Below are 18705 nucleotides of genomic sequence, written 5' to 3' on the forward strand. Positions count from 1 at the left end.
TGACATGGACGATGCTGATGCTAGAGCTGTCACATAACCGCTCACAGGAGCTCCCTTACCAGTGGGCGGCTAAGTGATGCTCGAGGTCTGAGGAATACACAGCAGGCTGAATACACCCTTTCTCTGACAACTCTCATTTGGCCTTGCTTTTTAACAGCTATGAACTTTGCTGTTCAAGAGAATTTATAGGGTTTTGAAACAGTTGTGAAGTATAGAGCAGGACAAGAATTAACCTGAGAAATAGAAGCGGCTTAAATCTGCACTGGGAAAGTGTCATTGCAGCCACTCTCAGGTTCTCACTGTTCTGTTGAGGTGCTGAGATTTTCTTGCCACCTTTGCTGTGTCCAGCGTAAAAAATTACCTTCAAAGACCCAAGCAAAGGGTGAGAAGAAAGGAAAAAATGATTTTAAAAATCCATAGTCCAAATTTTGCTTTTAGACATAAAACCATTTTGTCTGATATTGGCTCCCACATGCCCTGCAGCTGATGGTCCTGAGATAGAATGCAAACACCAACTGCATAAAATACACCAGTATCTTCATTTAAAAATATCAACACCATCTGAAGGCGGCAAGTTCTGGTCCCTGTGTGATGGACTCCCTGAGGTCTATCAGTCACACTGCTTCTCCTCCATTTTACAATAAAAAAACCGAGATACAGGACATCTGTTCTGTAAGTCTACTGAGCATGCTCTGAAGATAAACAACAGGCTGGCTGCACAGGGTCAGGGAGCTCTGCCGGAGACCAGGGCGGGGTGGTGCTGCTTAATTTTACCTTAATGTAATAAACGCCTTTTTTTTTTTTTTTTTTTCATTTTCAACAGTCCCTGGACATTACGTCTTTCAACAAATTGGTGTTGAGTAGTCGAAAGATTGTAGCCTGGCTACGTGGGGAGTGTAACTGTTTTCTTCTATGCAGGACAGTGCCCTACGTGCAGCAGTGTAGGCTTCTCCCTCCCTCTGTGAAGACCTGACTCCTCAGATCAGGCATCAGAGTGTTTTTGGAGCACAGCATGGAGAAAGACTACACGCGTGAAAGAATCGCACAGGCTGACAGCAAAGCAGACAGCATGAGAAAATCAACCAAGACAGGCAAGACAGACAGGTCACCTTTTCTCCCTTCTCTCCTAGATCACCCTTCTCGCCTCGTGGACCAGGGAAGCCCTAAAGGATAAAAGCAAACCAAAAAGATCCACTGATGTAACTGCGGCAAAACTGTACTGGAAAAGAAATTTAAGGTTTCATGTTTCCGAACACAAATATAAACAAAGATGGCAGGCCCAACAATTTCAAAACTTAGGTAAATTAGCACTTAGAAATATCGTTTTCTAACATCTCAGTTGTCTACATACTACAGGTTTCTTGCTTTTTCTCTTAGAAATGTATAGTGGAGAGAATTTCAGAATCCTAGTTTGAATCCTGGCAAGTTCACCGATTTGTGTGGCTTTGGGCAAAACACTTACCTCTCAGCCTTTTAGTGCCTTGAGTATAAAATGGGGTTAATGACATCTACCACACGACTGTTAGCGCGAGTGTTGACTGTGATGACGTACATAAAGTACAAGAATGGTGCCTGTGCACAACAGGTGCTCAATAAACAGTGACATTACTTCTGCATTGTTATTCTTCACATAGTACAGGATGAGCAGTGATTATTCAAGAGGCACTGACTTCTGACATTCTTTATTTTTAAAGAATTATGTTACTACAAGATACAGGGACTTTATGCTAAAAGTATTGCATAACAGCTTTGAGAATAGACATAATATACCACTCCCTAAGGGCAGCATGTGAAATATATTTCCATTTTATGCATATTTTAACATAAGTGGTTCAACTGCAGATGTTAAGATTGTCCTTAATTTGGGAAAGTATTTTTGAAGTGCCACTACAACTGTCAGTTATGAATTTTATAGCAGACAATTGCGGTTTTTTCTATTTATCTCATGCAAACACTAGTAGTGTATTTTCTCTTGCTGTCTACATGCACAACAATGTATGCTGTATGCATAACTATGTGCACAGAAAAAGAATGCTGTTGTTGATGATGGAGACCATCAGCATCCACTGTAATAGGAAGATGTTTATTGTCCATACTACTTACATCGAGACCAGGCTCTCCATCTTTCCCCTGCCAAAGAACCACAGTAGCTACATTAGTGTTCCTAAGTTTCACGAATCGGTTACTGTTTTATTTAAGGCTCCCTGGACATGCAACACCAGTATTAGAGCAACTACTTCAGAGACGTCCAAAGGATTCTCTACTGATTAGTGACACCGACTTCTCTCACTGAATCAACCGAAGTGACTATTAGTGCTGCAGTTCAGGTCATGAAAAGTTTTTATTACATTTTCGGTTAAATAGCCTGTTACTTTGCTGAAGTTTAATGCTTGGTATCCACGTTATCAATCCAGGGATAAGTTGAAAGCAAAAATACTGTTTAGTTGACTTAGAAACACACCAGCACTAATAGAGTATGCAAATCCATGTTAATTTGATAACTTAGTAGTTAGCTCATAAATGAGCAGAGAATGTGAAAACTGTTATTGTTAAATATGGTTTTAATTTGGCTAGCTGTGTACCTAGTCTATGAATATCGAGGGCGTGAAGGTCACCACTCAAAAACCGTGTTTAGGTAAGCTTTGTCAATGAACGACCCCAAACATAAAAAGAGTCATAAGACTGTTGTTATGCAAGGATGATAATTCGCCCACCACGGTGCAGGTTATGAGGGCAATGACCCTATTGTGTCACAGGACGGATCCACCCAAAGTGACTTTCATTCCTTCAATTTGATTTTGAAACCTATTTCAAAATCAGCATGCCTTGCAGCACTGACGTCATCATGGTTTAGGGTTATTATTGCAGTTTCTGTGGGCTGGAAGGCACAGGTGTGTAGAAGGTAGATGAGGGCTGAAAACCTTCACACCGTATATGCTTCTGCTGCTGTCCTACCCCGCCCCATTGAAGCACCCGTAATTACCCCAGAGCTAATGTTCTGAAGTAAACCTGGGCCTCAATTTGAAGTAACCGAGAATTTTCAGAAGACAAAGACGATAAACATTCTATGTTCTGAAGATCGTTTGTCACCACAGTAACTTACAGAGGTCGGACATCAAAGTCATTGTAAACATCAACTTGAGAAATAAATTCTATTAGCAAGAGTGGTTTCAGTATTAACCTACTCAAATAGATAAAGCCTGAAGAAAGTGGTTTTGGATAAAGCTTTCACACCCACTTTTGGGACAACGACCTTCCAACGAAGTGAGAGTTATAGGCGTCCAGTCAGATGGCAGAGGAAGGCATCATCTGACAGGTGGAATCGCCTTTAGGGTAGTACTTTTTGCCTTCTGGACAGTCTCGGATCTTCTCAACCTCGTGAAGGGCACGGGTGTGTGTCTGTATGTAGGTGGCAAAGGACGTGAGCATGCCCTGCCTCTGAAGCACACGTAACACTAGCGTTGCGGGGAATCAGTGGGTTGATCTTTGTTCCTCTAGTGTGATTAGTGTGCCCCACAAGGGATGGGTTAACCGTGCCAGTACCAGGTCATCTATGCATGCAGAAGGGGACCGCGCCCGAGACAGAGAACTCACAGGCAGACCGTAGGGCCCTCTGGGTCCAGCCTCTCCCATAGCTCCTTTTTCACCCTAAAAGGAAAGGTGGAAAGTTCAATGACACACAAACACCTATATTTACACACTTTCTCTAGTGGCCTGTGTGTACAGCCTCTGTTTGAAGAACCACTCCATCAAAGTTTCAAAGATTCAGGCGCTCCCGGGGCACTAACACACACATCAGCATGTTTGACCAAATCATCTTTGAATACCGTCAGCAGGTAAGGCTGCCGCCGCCCACGTGTGCAGAAGGTGGACCATCTCTGGGAGGCTGTCCTTGGGTTTCTCTGGCATTAGTGTGAAACATTCATTTGTCACTGTCTTAAGTTACTACTTTTTAAAAAATGTACAAATAAAATGCCTTTTTTTCCTATCAAATGTCTCACCTTGGCCACCCTGCCCTTCATGAGCTGTCATTACGTCACAGCATTTACGGTGGGAGACACAGGTGTACTCTGACCTGGGTATAATCTGCTGAGCCCTCTCTCGGATGTCACCATTAGGGTGCCAGGGCCTCTGGCTTTGTCCCCCACTGCACCCCCACGGCTTATGACAGTGTCTGGCACATCAGTAAATATTTGTTGAATTAACAAATCAATACATTCATGGATGTGCTTTGCTTTCTTTCTGAAAAAGGGGATTTAAAAACTTATGCCTTCTACTAAATGCCTGGTAAGGTAGGTATATGATACCTTTAAATAGAATAGCTTCTGCTGGCTTAAACGACCATCTCGGATGCTTATAAAGAACAAGTGCAATTGGAGGTGCTCCATGAATATGAAATAATTGTGTCCATAAAGAAAGAGACGTCCTGCTTTGCAAGTAGAGTTTTCTCCTGCTGCCATCTCCAAAATTAAAGGTTCGTCAGAATTTAGCCTGAAGCTTCAGAAGTCACAGTGATGTCTACATAAGTGGCCAAACAGACAACGTCGCTTCTTTTATGACACCCACGCCTGAGGCAGTTTAAAGGTGAACAAATGTTTTTCATGGGTGAAATGCCAGGGTCAGCTGATAAGTGTGCCTGCAGTCCAGGGTCGCACTGTGTTTCCCTGTGCTCCAGGTTCCCACGCGAGCAGACTTCCAGTCACTGGCAGCTTTCTTCTTCACCCTGCACTTAGGCGTGGTGCAGCTAGGTAGCACTGTCACCCAGGGGCACACACAGGACAGAAAGATTTCTTAGGACAAAGCTTGTCCAACTTTTACTCATTATTACTTTATGTTCATTACTGAAAGAGCAGCAATTGCACTCAGTAAAGTGGCCAGGCTTGGAAATGAAACCGATTTCAATCTGAATTCCAGTTCTCCAGTTCTGGCACTTACGGGCTGTGTGGCCTTGGGTAACTTTCTTAACTTTTCTATGCCTGAGTTTCATTGGCTCTAAAATAACAAAAATAATACATATTCTGGAAGAATTTTTCTGAAGATTAAATGTGATGATAAAATATGAAATGTTGCCGAGAAATATGTCCCATGAATAGTAGTTATCAGTATTATTATACAATTAGAAGACTTGTTTTGAATTAAAGACTTAGCAACTCAAAGACTACTAACTCAAACTACATTTCTTTCAGTTTGATTCGGCAGTGTTACTTAGGAGTTTAAAACGGTGATGATGGGGGGTGTGGGGGGTGTGGGGGGGTGTGTTGTGCGCGTGTAGTAGGAGGTGGGGGTTTAAAAGGAGGGTTCATGTAACTTGGAGTAGGTCTAGTTTGAAAAAACTCAACAGATTAGAGCAGATTTAGTTGGAAAAATCTCCGCAGACTAGTTTGATATACCCACTTCCTGTTCCCGCCTCCAACTGGATACTTCAGCTTTATTTTGCTTTCAAAATGACTATATCACGGCTTATTGGAATCAAGCTGTCACTGAAAGCTTTGTCTGTGAACTCCTGTGATAGAACTGCCCGCTCCACATGATGACTTGAAGCTAACGATGACAATTCCACGTCGCTCGCCAGCGGCTGCTTCAGGAGGGACACGTGGCCGGTTCCGGCCCTCGCACTGCCCGCTGGGAAGCCCTGGGGAAGCTGCCTCACGGTGAAGCGCGGGATGATCTCCACGTGTGTTTGGCGGCCTCCCTGGAGGGAGGTTTGGAACCGCTGTCACCAGCTTGCCTGTGGTCAGAAGACAAAGCCAGCACGTGGAAAGGGCACAGAAGCAAAGCCTAGAGTCTTCCTTTGAACATTTTGTTATGCAAAACAAGAAGGTTCTTTATTGTCTAAGCCATTTCGAGTTGGGGTTCTGTCACCTAAAGCCAAAAGCATCCTAATGGTCCCAGCTTGAAAGCTTTTAGGAATGAAATATTAGCACAGGGATGTGAATGTGCAACTTCTTTCCCTGGATTAAGTAGTTCCAAAAGAACTCTTGAAGCTCTCAAATGTAACTGCCTCGACAGGGTGCCTAAGCAGTTACCAGGCCAGATGAAGAGCTCCACTGAAGGCAGGGACGGGCAGGTGCGGGAAGAACAGAACGCTAATGCTGTCCACCGTGGACTGGACAACTTCTGAAGCACATCGTCTGTCAAATGCCTGGTTTCTTTTAGGCTGGTCTAATTTCATTCGGGCTCTTCAATTTGCGTGTCTACACTGAGAAATTATTCTAGAAGGCCCTCTTGCCTGATTCCTCCCTCTTCAAAATGTGAAACTTTTCAAGAGAGTCCAGATGGCACCTCCATCAATTAACATTGAGAATCGCACTCCAGTTTAGCTCTTTGGGTGCGGGGCACTTGGAGAGTGCTGACATACGATCCAGTTAAGATGGTTAACGTGCTGAGTAAATACAAGTGTAACACTTCACACTGCACACCAGTTGACTTCAACTATGCCTTCAAAAATGCTTCGCGATTTCATTTGCTCTCCTGGGTAATTCTGCCCCAGTGCTGGGAACTGATACTCTTGTGACAGTGTGGAGCTATCGGAAGTAGCAGCTGATTTACCAAACAGTAAGCCCTCTTGAGCCCCAGGGCATTCTGCCAAAAGACTACTTGAGATTGGCCGCCCCATTTTTAGTACACGTACTGGGTTTCTTGATAGAATGCTTGTATGCATCAGCAGTGTGAAGGTCTCAGCTTTTAAATATTTTTAATTAAGATGATCTTCATACACTGTTGGTTTGATCTTAGAAATAAGACAATTGCAGATTCAGATTATTTATTCCTTTAGGCCTCATCTCTTTCTAGAAGCAGTCTTGGATGAAGCTGGCGTTCTTCATCATTGTATGTACAGCCTGCCCTATTTGTATTCACTTTGGCCTCATCATCTGGTTATTTCTTACAGATAGGTTTTTCCTCTGTAATTAGATTGTAAACTCTTCTAGATCAGGGAAAACAGCCGCATCCTTGAGAGTATTGAGTAAATATATACAGTGTATTTATAAAAGGTTTAGTATGACGAATCAATTATGATGGTACTATTCAATTCACTGGAGCAAATTAGCAAAATAGACTTTCCATAAATGGGAGGAGAGTGTTTCTGTTTCACACTAGGAGTACGCTGTGTTTTGTATATTGTAATGTGTGGTAAATATTTACTGAATGAATTCACTTTATAGAACATGCAATTATGTACACTGTAGAAATGGTGCACATTTCTTTGGGATGTACAACAAAGAAATCACTATGTGGCCCTCTATTTTAAAACAAATTATCCCAGACTGAGGAAACTCTATGTAGTTTTAAAAGACCACAAACTTGCATGAGGAACCCTTCCAGCATTTGGAAACCCTCACTGTTAGGACTTTCTTTACATCCCATCCTGGATGATGGGGAAATTGATGACACAATTCCACTCATACACACACAAAAACTAGGTTTCCCAAGGTGAGGAAAAGAAAAAGTGGGAGAAAAACAGAGAAAGAGGGAGAGAAGTTCCAGACAGATGACCAGCTGCTGATGCTGCCGTTCATCTTTCTGTGTCAGATATTTATCTTCCACTCTGAATGTCTTTTTTTTTTTTCCCCAAGGATGTGGAAACAGTGCCCAGCAATAGAGAGGTTAGTGAAAGGTTTTTGTTTTATAATGCACTGAAATTATTTCCTTATGGTGAAGAAAGACAGGCTATTCTTTTCCTTAAAAAAAGAAAAGGAGCACGTGTAACGGTGCAGAGGAGAATACTTAGGTTTTGTAATTTCCTTTAAAAAAAGTTATAACTTACTCTGAATGAATACGGTAGCTTTATACAAAAAATTATCAACCAGAATATGTAGTCCTGGAAATTTTTGGCTTATTGACTTCAACTTTCTGGATGAAGGCCAAATGAAAATATCTTCCTTATGGGTTAAGAAGAAGAGGTCTGAGCTATGTATTTTAGCGATGTAAATGTATGCATTGTTTTTTATTAAGGAAGCCATATTCTATTTTAATACTCTATTGTTTTCTTCTCTCAGTTTGAGAACTCTGAAAAGGGCTTAGGATGGTATCTATTTTCATTTAACGTTAGATGGTCCTTTATTTCTTCTGGAAAACGAACAGTTCAGTTCAACTAAAATGGAAAAGCCACACACTGTGTTTTCTTTAGGTCACGGGTTAATAACCTCAGTAGCAACTTACTCTTTCTCCTTTGGGACCCGCAGGGCCATGGGGTCCCATAGGGCCATCTGTACCCTACAAAAAAAAGATAAAGGTAAGATAATATGAGACATGTCCCACGGGCTGTAAGCAAAGCAGTTATAGTTTATCCTGGACTTTCCCTGGGTGAGTGATAGCTTAGGACGTCAGTCAGACAGCGCATCTCCTTTCAAAGGGTTTTCTGCTTGATTCTTTCAGGCCAGTAGCTTTCAAGAAACTCCTGCAAAACGGAGGAATTACATAACTGCGTATTTCAGTGAAGGGCACGCACAGAAAGCTGTATTTCATATTTAATTATCTATTTCCTCCCTGACTCCATGGAACATCTTCACTCTGCCCCCAGAGTCGGAAGAAGAAACATCTAATTGCTTTCCTTCACATCACCTCTTCTTCAGGTCCCTTTCCCACCCCCACTCTCCTTGGCCCTGAGTGCTCTGAAGCCTTGCTTTCAGCTGTTTAAGAGGCTTGGACAGTTCTACAAGTGAAAAAATATTAAATAAATGAGAACGGTGTTTAACTGTTCAAACCAAACTTTCTTGGGCTCTGTTGGGAGCAGCAGGGGCCTAGTGGGAAGGAATTCATCTATAGGTCCTGCCACAGTGGCTGAAGTCGCCGGGCTTACAAGGCTCGAACCAGGCAGCTGGATGATTTAAGGGCAGAAGTGCCCTCTGGCCTCCCGGCTCAGGAATTTCTGTGGCAGACGAGGTAATATCTGAATGAGTATAGGAACACAGGTCCAGTGGAGATGGCGACTGCCTGAAGCGGGTTTTTAGAATTGAAGAGCTTGGAATTTCTTTTTGATTCTTAAAAATGTAGCAAGAACGTCAAGTATACTTGCTCATTTCCAAGAAGACTATGCTTAGATTTGCAAAGAATTTATTATAATATTTGCAAACATAGGAACTATTCTGGCACAATTTTAAAATAACATTCCTATTTCTGTTCCACTACTCTTATTTATTCTATGGGAGACTTGTGATATGAAATAATTCAGGGTTTTAAACTCATTCTAATGTTGGTGAATCTTATCATCTTAACTGATCTTTCTCTTCTGTCTGAACACAAAACTCTTCAGGAGACTTCTAAATACTGAGTATCTGTGGCTGAAATTTAAGAGATGGAGCTGTTAAGAACCAAAGCAAAGAGACAAAATGACAGAAGACAGACAACTCATTTTCATGAATAGAGATTTGAAAGTTAGTTTCAAGGAAGAAGTTACATTTCTAACATGGACATAAACATAAAAGGGAAAGCAAGTCACAATAAATTCACATTATTTTAATCCCTTTGAGAGTCTCTCTCACGGAATTACAGGAAACGTCCACTGGGTACGGAGAAACTTGTCTGGGATTCTAAGACAATGAAGCCAATTAGATTGGTCGTTCCTCCCACCCAGCAAGTTATCCCGACCAGAACCCGGGCTGCAGAAAGATGTTCTGCCCTTCAGGCTGCACGCCAATCAGAGCTGCGGCCATGCTCTGTCCACTCTCCCTTCTCTGCCACTCTCATTGTCCACCTTCTCCTTTCACTCCAGTCCTGTGGACCCCTCCTCATTTGATGGCAGGAGGATCTGTCCTGACACACAAAATTCATAGCCACCAAACATGTTGGAACAAGACGAGGGACTGACTCACCCGGGATCCTGGCTTTCCGTCTAAGCCAGATGCTCCCTGTGGGATTTGGTTGGTAGCAGGGTTGGTGGGTGTAACACGAATGACAAGAACAGAGATTAGTATGAGGAACCGATGAACAAATGTAACACTTCAAACAACATAATACGCAGTCACAGGGTTCTGGGAGGAATATCACATTGCTACAAATTGTTAGTTAAAAAAACAACACACAACAATAAACACCCCATGGATGATGGCATTTTAACGGTATTACCATTTGACAAATTCGTACTTAGAAATCAAGCTAATGAGGTTTATAAAGTGGGCTTTAAAGTATTTCCTGGTAACAGTGACAGGCTGCTGATTTCCATATGAAATTCCTTTTCTAAAGACTGTACTATTCCTACTACATTTCTTTACATTCTGAAGAAAAAATAATGGCCAATCTCTCTAGGAAGGGCTCATTATAATAATCAATCAAGGTTAACATTTCAGAGGAGGAGAAAACAGCTCTAGTTTTGCTTGTTAAAACAGCATTTGCGGGGGCTGGCCCTGTGGCCGAGTGGTTAAGTTTGCACGCTCCGCTGCAGGCGGCCCAGTGTTTCGTTGGTTTGACTCCTGGGCGCGGACATGGCACTGCTCTTTGAACCACACTGAGGCAGCATCCCATATGCCACAACTAGAAGGACCCACAACGAAGAATATACAACTATGTACCTGGGGCGAGGGGGGCTTTGGGGAGAAAAAGGAAAAAAATAAAATAAAAAAAAAGTAGCATTTGCGAATAACAAATACAGAATTTTAACACACTAGGATGACTCTGTGGATTTACATGAAAAATACTCATTGTTTTCTGGGTTGTTCTTACTGTGTTCACATCAGTCACCACTAGAGGGACTACTAGGAACAGGAAAAAGCCAGAAAAATGTCATGAGTCCAGACAAAAACTACCTGTCCCACATGAAATTGTTCCTCAATTCACTTCAAATAACCACCGCATCCAAGTCTGCATGGGAAATGTTTTAAAAATCTAATGCGCTTCCCAGGCAATGCGTCCTGTCCTTTACCTCGAACTTGAGGCCACATGTAGCGTATGATTAAAAGATGACATTTTCAAAACTTGTCTCAAGAATAAGCACAATTAATTCTCTGATAGGGCTTTTGTATCTCCAAAAAATACAGATTTATAGTCCTTTAAAAATATTGATTAGATCAAGGAGTAAAGACAGACAACGCACTAGCCCTATAAATTCTCTTGGCTGGGCTGCAGAACTATTTCTCCATTTTATGCTTCAGACATAGTTAATACAAAATGGAAGAAAAAATCTATTCCAGCTGCAAACTTCACCAGTGATGCTACACCATATATATTTTGGGTGCTTTTAGTTTTTTATTTTACAATTCCTTCTGTATAACCCTATTATGAGTCAGACTATAACTGCAAAATACATCTTTAGTTAGCAATGATTAAAATTTTTAAAAATACGTGTTTTGTCTTTTTGTTTGCTTAATGTTAGCATATGTAGAGCTTTTGGCTAAATGTTCCCTAAAAATGATCACTAGCCCTAAATTTGAAATTAGGAGAAACTTTAAAGACATCAGATTGAGGGTTTAAATAAAATAGAAATCCAAACTTTCTTTTGCCTTTTGCTACTTTCTTCAGAGTCACCATTATAATAATATTTAAAAATGACTAGGGAAACGGTAAAATTTTTGCATTGATAATGTAATATTATATTTACCTGGAATGTGAATTAATGACTCACGTTGTTATAGAGGGTTTATGCCTGTGGTCCATTGATCTAAGTGGTATAATTTAACCTATATTCCCATATGAGGCTTATACCACTCACTCGATAGATGAATCCATGTGGAGCATCTGCTATGTGCCTGATCTGTGTGAGGCACTGGCTATTCAGTGGAATACTTTAGTACTTAAATATACATGGGAAAAACGAAGCAAGTGGTCACCAACTTTTTTTATCTGTAAAATATGTGTATAAATCATTTTCCACTACCAATTTTATGTCGTATTTTAACAATATAATCTATAATGCTCTTTATTGACTTTTATCTGCATTCACTGAATTGACGGCATATTAAAAGCTTGAAACTAAAACCTCATATTCAATAATTATTTTAAAAAATCTTTGTAATTGTTGCGGAAAGAAGACTGACATAAAGTGCATAAAAGATGAAAATCCTCTTTTCATTAAAAATAAAAATCTCTGGGGCTGGCCCCGTGGCCGAGTGGTTAAGTTCGCGCGCTCCGCTGCAGGCAGCCCAGTGTTTCGCTGATTCGAATCCTGGGCGCGGACATGGCACTGCTCATCAAACCACGCTGAGGCAGCGTCCCACATGCCACAACTAGGAGGACCCACAACTGAAGAATATACAACTATGTACTGGGGGGCTTTGGGGAGAAAAAGGAAAAAAATAAAATCTTAAAAAAAAATAAAAATAAAAAAAAATAAAAATCTCTAAACAACTGCAAAACACTTCTTTAATATTATCCACTCTTGCCACAAGAACCTCCTAAGAGGGTATCTCCAAAACAAACAACGTACAACATTTAGACCACGATATGATTGATTAATGTAAAGAGCCACAGCACTGACCTCAGCCATCAACAACGGCCAATTGCATACCTGCCACCAACAGAGGGCTGCAGTTTTTGGTATCAAAGGAGAAAAAAATGTTGAGGGAGGATTTTGAACTGCACTAAATTATAAAAATGTTTGGGAGAGATTATGAAATAACCAGCACAATACTTTTCTAAAGAAGAGGGTGATGGGAGAAAAATTGTCAGCCTTAGAAGAGGAAGGTTGGCATGTATGTAATTGAATGACACAACGCTGAAGGCATTGTTTCTTACAGGTCTTCCTCTGACACGAGAACGAACATCAGAGAACAAACAACTGGGCTGAGCTCTGCTCTAACATCGTATTTTTTCCAATCACAGAAATCTCGACTGGAAGATAGTCACTGAGTAAACCAGAGTTGTTAACTTGAAAGAAAAGTCTGAGATTTGCACTGAAATGGAAAGTTTTCTTTACTTACTGGAAGACCAAGGGGTCCTCTGTCACCCTTTTGACCTGGTTCACCCTTCAATCCTTTAACACCATTTAACCCTGGTTCACCCTAAATGCAAAAGCAAATGCCAATTTTGGTTGCTATCACGGGTGTTTCAACTGCGAGAGAAGAGAGCCAGTCTCCGAAACGGCTGCAGATTCCAGTTTGAGGTAACAGCAGAGTCAGGCTAGATTTGACTTGCATCAGTTCAAAATTAATTAAAAAAAATTAAAAATTAATAAGCTGAAATTGACAATTAAATAATATTCTTGGAAGCAAAACTCCCGAGAGAGTGTGCTCTTTATCATCAAAATATATTTGACTGAGTTCCCGAATTTTTCAGTTCTACCTCAAGGAAATTGGTGTTACGCTGCATTGTTCTGACCAAGCAAATCAAAGACAATCTGAGTGGAGGGCGCTGAGGAGAGTCAGCGGGAGCACCCACTCTGCTGGAATGGAAAACTGGAATATGCAGGACAGCGTCATAGACAGATATTTTAAGCCTTTAAGCATTTTGCCCAGGGGAGGGAGCTAAAAATGTAGCAGCTGATGTTTGAAGTGATGCCGTTTCCGAGTCCTTGTTTCCTGAGATTGCCAAGCCAGGTCCCTATGTGGATTAATCAATAGAATAGCCAACAAATAGCCAATCCCAGAAGAGAATATGAAGATCACAGAACTTAAACGCGGTTTTACTACTGTTTGTCTGCCCAATATTAGAATAAAGGAGGTTTAGAATTTAAATTAAGGCGACAACAGAAAAGCCATGCTAAGTGATAAATTCTCTTGACTCGTTTTTTTAAAAAAATACAAGAATACAGGACCCCTACTTTCTATCAGAACAGCACATTAGAAATAGACAGTTCTGACCCGAAAAGTCAGAACTTTTCAACTTTTAAGTACAGACGTTAGTTTCATCAAGAAAATCTTGAAAGACTTGTAAAAGGAAGATGATTTCAATCTCCAATGGCCTGTGGAGTCTCGCTGGGCGGGTGCGGGAGGGGAGAGATCATGCTTACGTGCGGGACAGTTATTAACCTGGGCGGTATTTCCCCCATTTGCCTGGTGATGGAAATTAGTGTGGCGCTTGTTAGACCTAAAGAGTACAGCGCCCCACCTAGACCAGTCGCACAACAATGGGTATTTTTAATAAGTCTCTCAGGGAATTCTTCTCATTGGGAAATTCTGGGAAACAGTGAGCTAGTGAGCATCCACGAAACCAGACTGTATATCTGAACTTTCAAAGGGGTCATGGAGGAATGAACACATTGGCACAACCTCGTATAGTACCTAGTGGATTTTTGGGATTCTAAAGATAGGATGTTCTCAGTGCTGCCACCATAGGAAATCCAAGTGGGCTATGGTCAGTAAAGAAGGATCCTGGAAATGTCACAGAGCTAGAATCCATCTGAGATTAAGACCAAGGCTCCATAAGCAGCCTCAGTTAACTGGCTAAACTGGAGACCCAGGGCCGTGCACGTGCGTGGACTTCCAGGCGGTGGTCTTGAGCTGACGAACAGGCAGGGCAGGGCAGCCTTGGCAAGCTGTGGAATTCTTTGGTGAGGAGTCGTGCATCGATAGGAGTGGGCAGTAATTGAGAAGGTGAGTTTTTAAACAATCAAATTCAGCGGCAAAAAGACCGAATTTCAACTCTGGACCTAAGCTCGAGTCCCAGATCTGTCCCTTAATTAGTAGTGTAATTTAGGACAAGTAACTTAAATTTCCTGGGCCTATAGTTTATCATCTGTAAAATCAAGGAACTGGCACAGGTAATCTAGGATGTCTTCTCAACTTCATAATTCTCTGAAATCTATGATTTCAGGAACAACTGAAGTTACAGGCAAAACAAATCATTGCATTGTAGATATCAAAACGACCTTGAGTATTTATTAAATCTCCTGGTGATGGGGCATCTGAATCACTCATGGAATTAAAAACACAGTCTTGGAGGCATTAGCCTGAGTTATGATGATTGGGTTGGTCTTTAGTGGTGCCTTGAAATCCAAGGAGAAGCGAAGAGTGGGAAATACTGCTTTAGTCTGGAGTGGGAAAAGAGGCCCAGAGAAGTTAGATAATTACCAAGACCACAAAGCTGACAGACACACTCTCTCTTCTGACCCAGAGCAATGCTCTTACCCCAAACTATAATCCATGTGTCTGGGACACTGTCACTCACCTGCCTCATCAGAAGGTACGGTACTCTAAAGAATGAAGAACTCTTTCCATTCTTGGGTGAGTCACCTCCCTCACCTCAAAAAAGAAACTCAACTGTCTAGAGTCAGACTAATACCTCGGCCACCCCTAAAGCTGAGTGCGCCAGAGGGGCTCCCCAGAGGAGAGGCTGGGCTGCCTCTAAGCTTTCTGATTCCTAGAGCCGACATGGCATTATGGCTCCTCCATCCCTCACCACTTAAATGCACAACTCACCACTGAGGAGCTTCCAAGAGTCCCTGACCCTTCCGTCAAGCAGCCTCAAGGAATAGCTAAATTTTTCTGTTCAGAACAAAGCATCAAATCACAAGATAAAAATAACAACGGACATTTTTGGGTGTTTATCAACAACTGCAGATATTTTACTAAGTGTTTCATAATCATGCCTCATTAAATCATCACCACACTATGAGGTAAGTTACCTAGTTTAGTAAATGAAGGATCAGAGAGGGTAAATAATCTGCCCAGGGTAACACAGCCCGTCAATGGCAAAGCTGAGATTAGAACACAGGTTCTCATCACATACGCTCCCTGGAAGAAGGAGCTTGTCTTTCAGGGCTCATTTAACCCTCCAAGGTGTCCTCTCTGTCTACACAAATGCAAAGAACAGGTGGAGAACATCTTCACAATACAAGCTGCACCACTTCCGACAAGGAGGGGCTATTCTCTGTCGTTCTCTTGTTAATGTAGAGTATAGAATACACGTATGTGACATATTCTTCTCCTCAGTGGAGCACACCCGATGTCCTTCACCCCACTCTAGAGCAGTGACCTCTGGGGGAGTACCAAATTAAGATGCTGGATAGTCAAAGCATTTAGGTGCAGTACTGGATATGAAAGCAAGAAATGTCAATTAATAACACCTAACTATACAACTAAAGATACCATAACAAGAAAGAGCATCTGGACTAGTTTGAGAATCGCATCAGACTCACTTCCGAATGGTTGATTTTGACTATGATGGGTAACTTAAGAAACTTACATAGTGACCAGGAAAGAGGCAAAATGAGGAAAAACTCATCTCCAGGTGATATCACTCAAATCTGCTGTAAATCATTCTGTGCCGTGAGATTCAAACATCTGGATGCTTAAAGGCTTAAAGATTATCAACACTACTTGACAAATAAATAAGACAGGACAGACATGCTTCCGCCATGCTTCTCCGTGATTAACAAGGAAACAGAAATAAAACAATCAAGGGATTTGCTGAGTTACCTTTGGTCCAGGAAGTCCATGGGGTCCCTGAAAAAGGAAAACACAGCTTTTAATTAAGAATTGACTCACTATTTCCCAGAAGAAGTGAATATTATATAAAGTAACAAAAGACAGTAAAACAAGAATCTTCTCGTTTGAGCTACAGCTAGAGGCAGGCCAGTGGGCCCCCTGGTGGAAGCTCCTTCCAGCTCTTGGATTGCTCTGTACTAGGAAATTCACTAATAGCAGTTCTTTCTGCTAAATGTCTGTGAGAGGGAGGGAGGAATCTGCAGGTTTATACAGAAGAAACAAATAGAAAAAAGTATTGTGAACCCACACTACTCCTATTTCTCAACTCCCCATTTATCTCAACTCACAAACTTGATGAGTTTATATGGAATAAAGGTAAGTCTGAAAAGACAGAAATTTGTCAAAGAAAAGTCCCAGACTTTAAGTGCCAGGGAAGAGAAGACCTTTTCCCTTACTAACTCCTGTAGACCCAAGGTGCTGAGAAATCTAAAGGAGGAAGGAAACGAGGAGACGACAGTCAAGTTTGAACCCTACTGCATCATCCATTTGAATTGAACCTAAGGAAAGGATTCTCATGCAGGAGTGCTAAGCATTATTATCTGGAATGCATTCACTTTTACAAAGATGAATTTTCCAAGGTTCTTGTAACAATTGTTTACCAAGGGAAGGAAGTAATAATGCATGCACGAGTCAGGGTTTTTCCCCTGTATTTTGTGGAAAATCTAAATATACAGACTAATTAGCCAATCTAAATTAATTAAAATTTTCTTTGAATTGCTTTAAACTTTTCAAGTGATTAAAATAAATTATTTGGAAAGAGGAGTATTTAAATACCTATCAGTGCAGGAAAAAGCTTTTATCAAGCAATACATAGACATTTGTTACTTACGTCTACACTGGGAATATTTTCCCTTAGATAAGTTGTGAATAAACATTTTCAGGAAATGACTGGTACTTTATAAAGTATTCTTATCTCATTTTAGTAATGGTTTAAAATTTCTTTAAACTAATTAATTTTATGATATGAACAGGACATAGCATTTTTAATCTAATCTTCCAACTTAAAGTAGAGGGAGTATAAGGAAGTCAAAAGTATGCCATTTGCTTACTTCTTAATGAACTGTTTAGTTTTAAGAAAAGAAGGTTGTCATAATGCCTTCTGGTACGAAACAGAAGTGAGTGAGGAAGGAAGGGATGCTCTGGTCTGGGGCTACGTTCTGAGGCTTAGATCGTTCCATTGAGGCTCTTTTTTAGAGCACAACAGGAGGAAAGAGTGACCCACGGCTTGCTTCATCCGTCTGGTTGAAGACATGGTTTATTGAGGCATCTTAGAGACAAAGGGGACCTTAGAGGCTGCCGGACATGTCCCCTCCCGCCCCAGTCAAAAGCATTTGAAGCACGGCACTGTCTGCATTCTAGCCTTAACACAACTGTCACCAGGTGACATTCTGAAAATTACACTGCTTTAATGGCTGCTGTCCTCCCTGGACGTAAGTCCTACAAGGGCGTGGTCATTGTCTCCACTGGTCTCTGAGGAATATCTGCATAAACACTTTTTCCACTGAAGAACCATAAACGTGAAAAGACAAGACCCTACAATATACGTCATCTGTGGAAGTGAGCTTCCATTTTTATATTATTTTATAAATCTTCTGATTGACATTTCATTAAAGGATCACAATGCTCAAAGCTGTTTAGAAACATCCATTAACAGCTACAATTACTAATCTTGTTATGTTACTAATGGCCTGGAAGAGTGATTGGTTAAAACGATTTTCTGATGTTCATGCTAAGGCTGGAGTAAAACCGGCCAGATCTATCTTCCTTCAACTCTCCTATCACAAAATTACGCTCTCTCTTTCCAACTGATATGTTTGCAGGAGTGAAAGGCAACACTGCAAAGTCAGTATATTGAGAGCACCTCGCATTTTCTGTCCAGTCCACAGACAGTAGCACAAAGCTGGCTGTTTCCAGTGAGGTGTTCCTGTTTTCTCTAGTAGCATGCTCGTAATAAATGATCACATTGTGGAGAGAAGGGAGACTCACCATGGGGCCTGGTGGGCCATGGGGACCTGGTGGGCCTGGTGGGCCTATGATCTGTATGTCCAAAAAATAAACATGGATTTGGTTACTTCATTTAGATAAGGCAGTTTGACTCGAATCTTGCGCTGGGGGTCTGCGAAGGCCATTAGTAGTTGCAGAGGAAGAAGGGGTGCATTGACTCTCTAGGTTTAGAAATTCCTTCATGAGAACAAAAAGACTGAAAAAAAATACAGTTGTTCTACAAAAGCCAGAATAAATCAAAAGTACATTAAAAGAAAAGGAAGCAACTGATTACCAAGAAATGGTATAATGCCACAACCACTATTGAACTCTCAGATCTTTCACTAAGCAACAACAGGGCTCTGGA

General features: G+C 41.3%; 1 protein-coding gene across 6 annotated transcripts in view; it reads right to left on the reverse strand.

Annotated features, from left to right (window-relative positions):
* COL25A1 (collagen type XXV alpha 1 chain) overlaps positions 1-18705 on the reverse strand; it is a 440445-nt gene that overhangs the window by 13592 nt on the left and 408148 nt on the right. For 4 of the 6 annotated variants that reach the window (XR_006887816.1, XR_006887815.1, XM_046655547.1 and 1 more), the window contains exons 29-35: positions 18342-18392; positions 16287-16313; positions 9813-9848; positions 8161-8214; positions 3595-3648; positions 2104-2130; positions 1110-1163 (exon numbers count right to left, since the gene is read on the reverse strand). Coding sequence is in view for 4 of the 6 variants with exons in the window: in XM_046655547.1 (XP_046511503.1) it covers positions 1110-1163; positions 2104-2130; positions 3595-3648; positions 8161-8214; positions 9813-9848; positions 16287-16313; positions 18342-18392 (303 nt within the window). In the remaining 2 variants the exon portion in view is untranslated. Of the gene's footprint in view, positions 1-1109; positions 1164-2103; positions 2131-3594; positions 3649-8160; positions 8215-9812; positions 9849-12730; positions 12933-16286; positions 16314-18341; positions 18393-18705 lie in introns of those variants that run through there. The other 2 variants (XM_046655549.1, XM_046655550.1) reach the window with 2 other exon arrangements.

This window comes from Equus quagga, chromosome 3 (genome assembly GCF_021613505.1).
Source record: "Equus quagga isolate Etosha38 chromosome 3, UCLA_HA_Equagga_1.0, whole genome shotgun sequence".
Taxonomy (NCBI): Eukaryota; Metazoa; Chordata; class Mammalia; order Perissodactyla; family Equidae; genus Equus; species Equus quagga.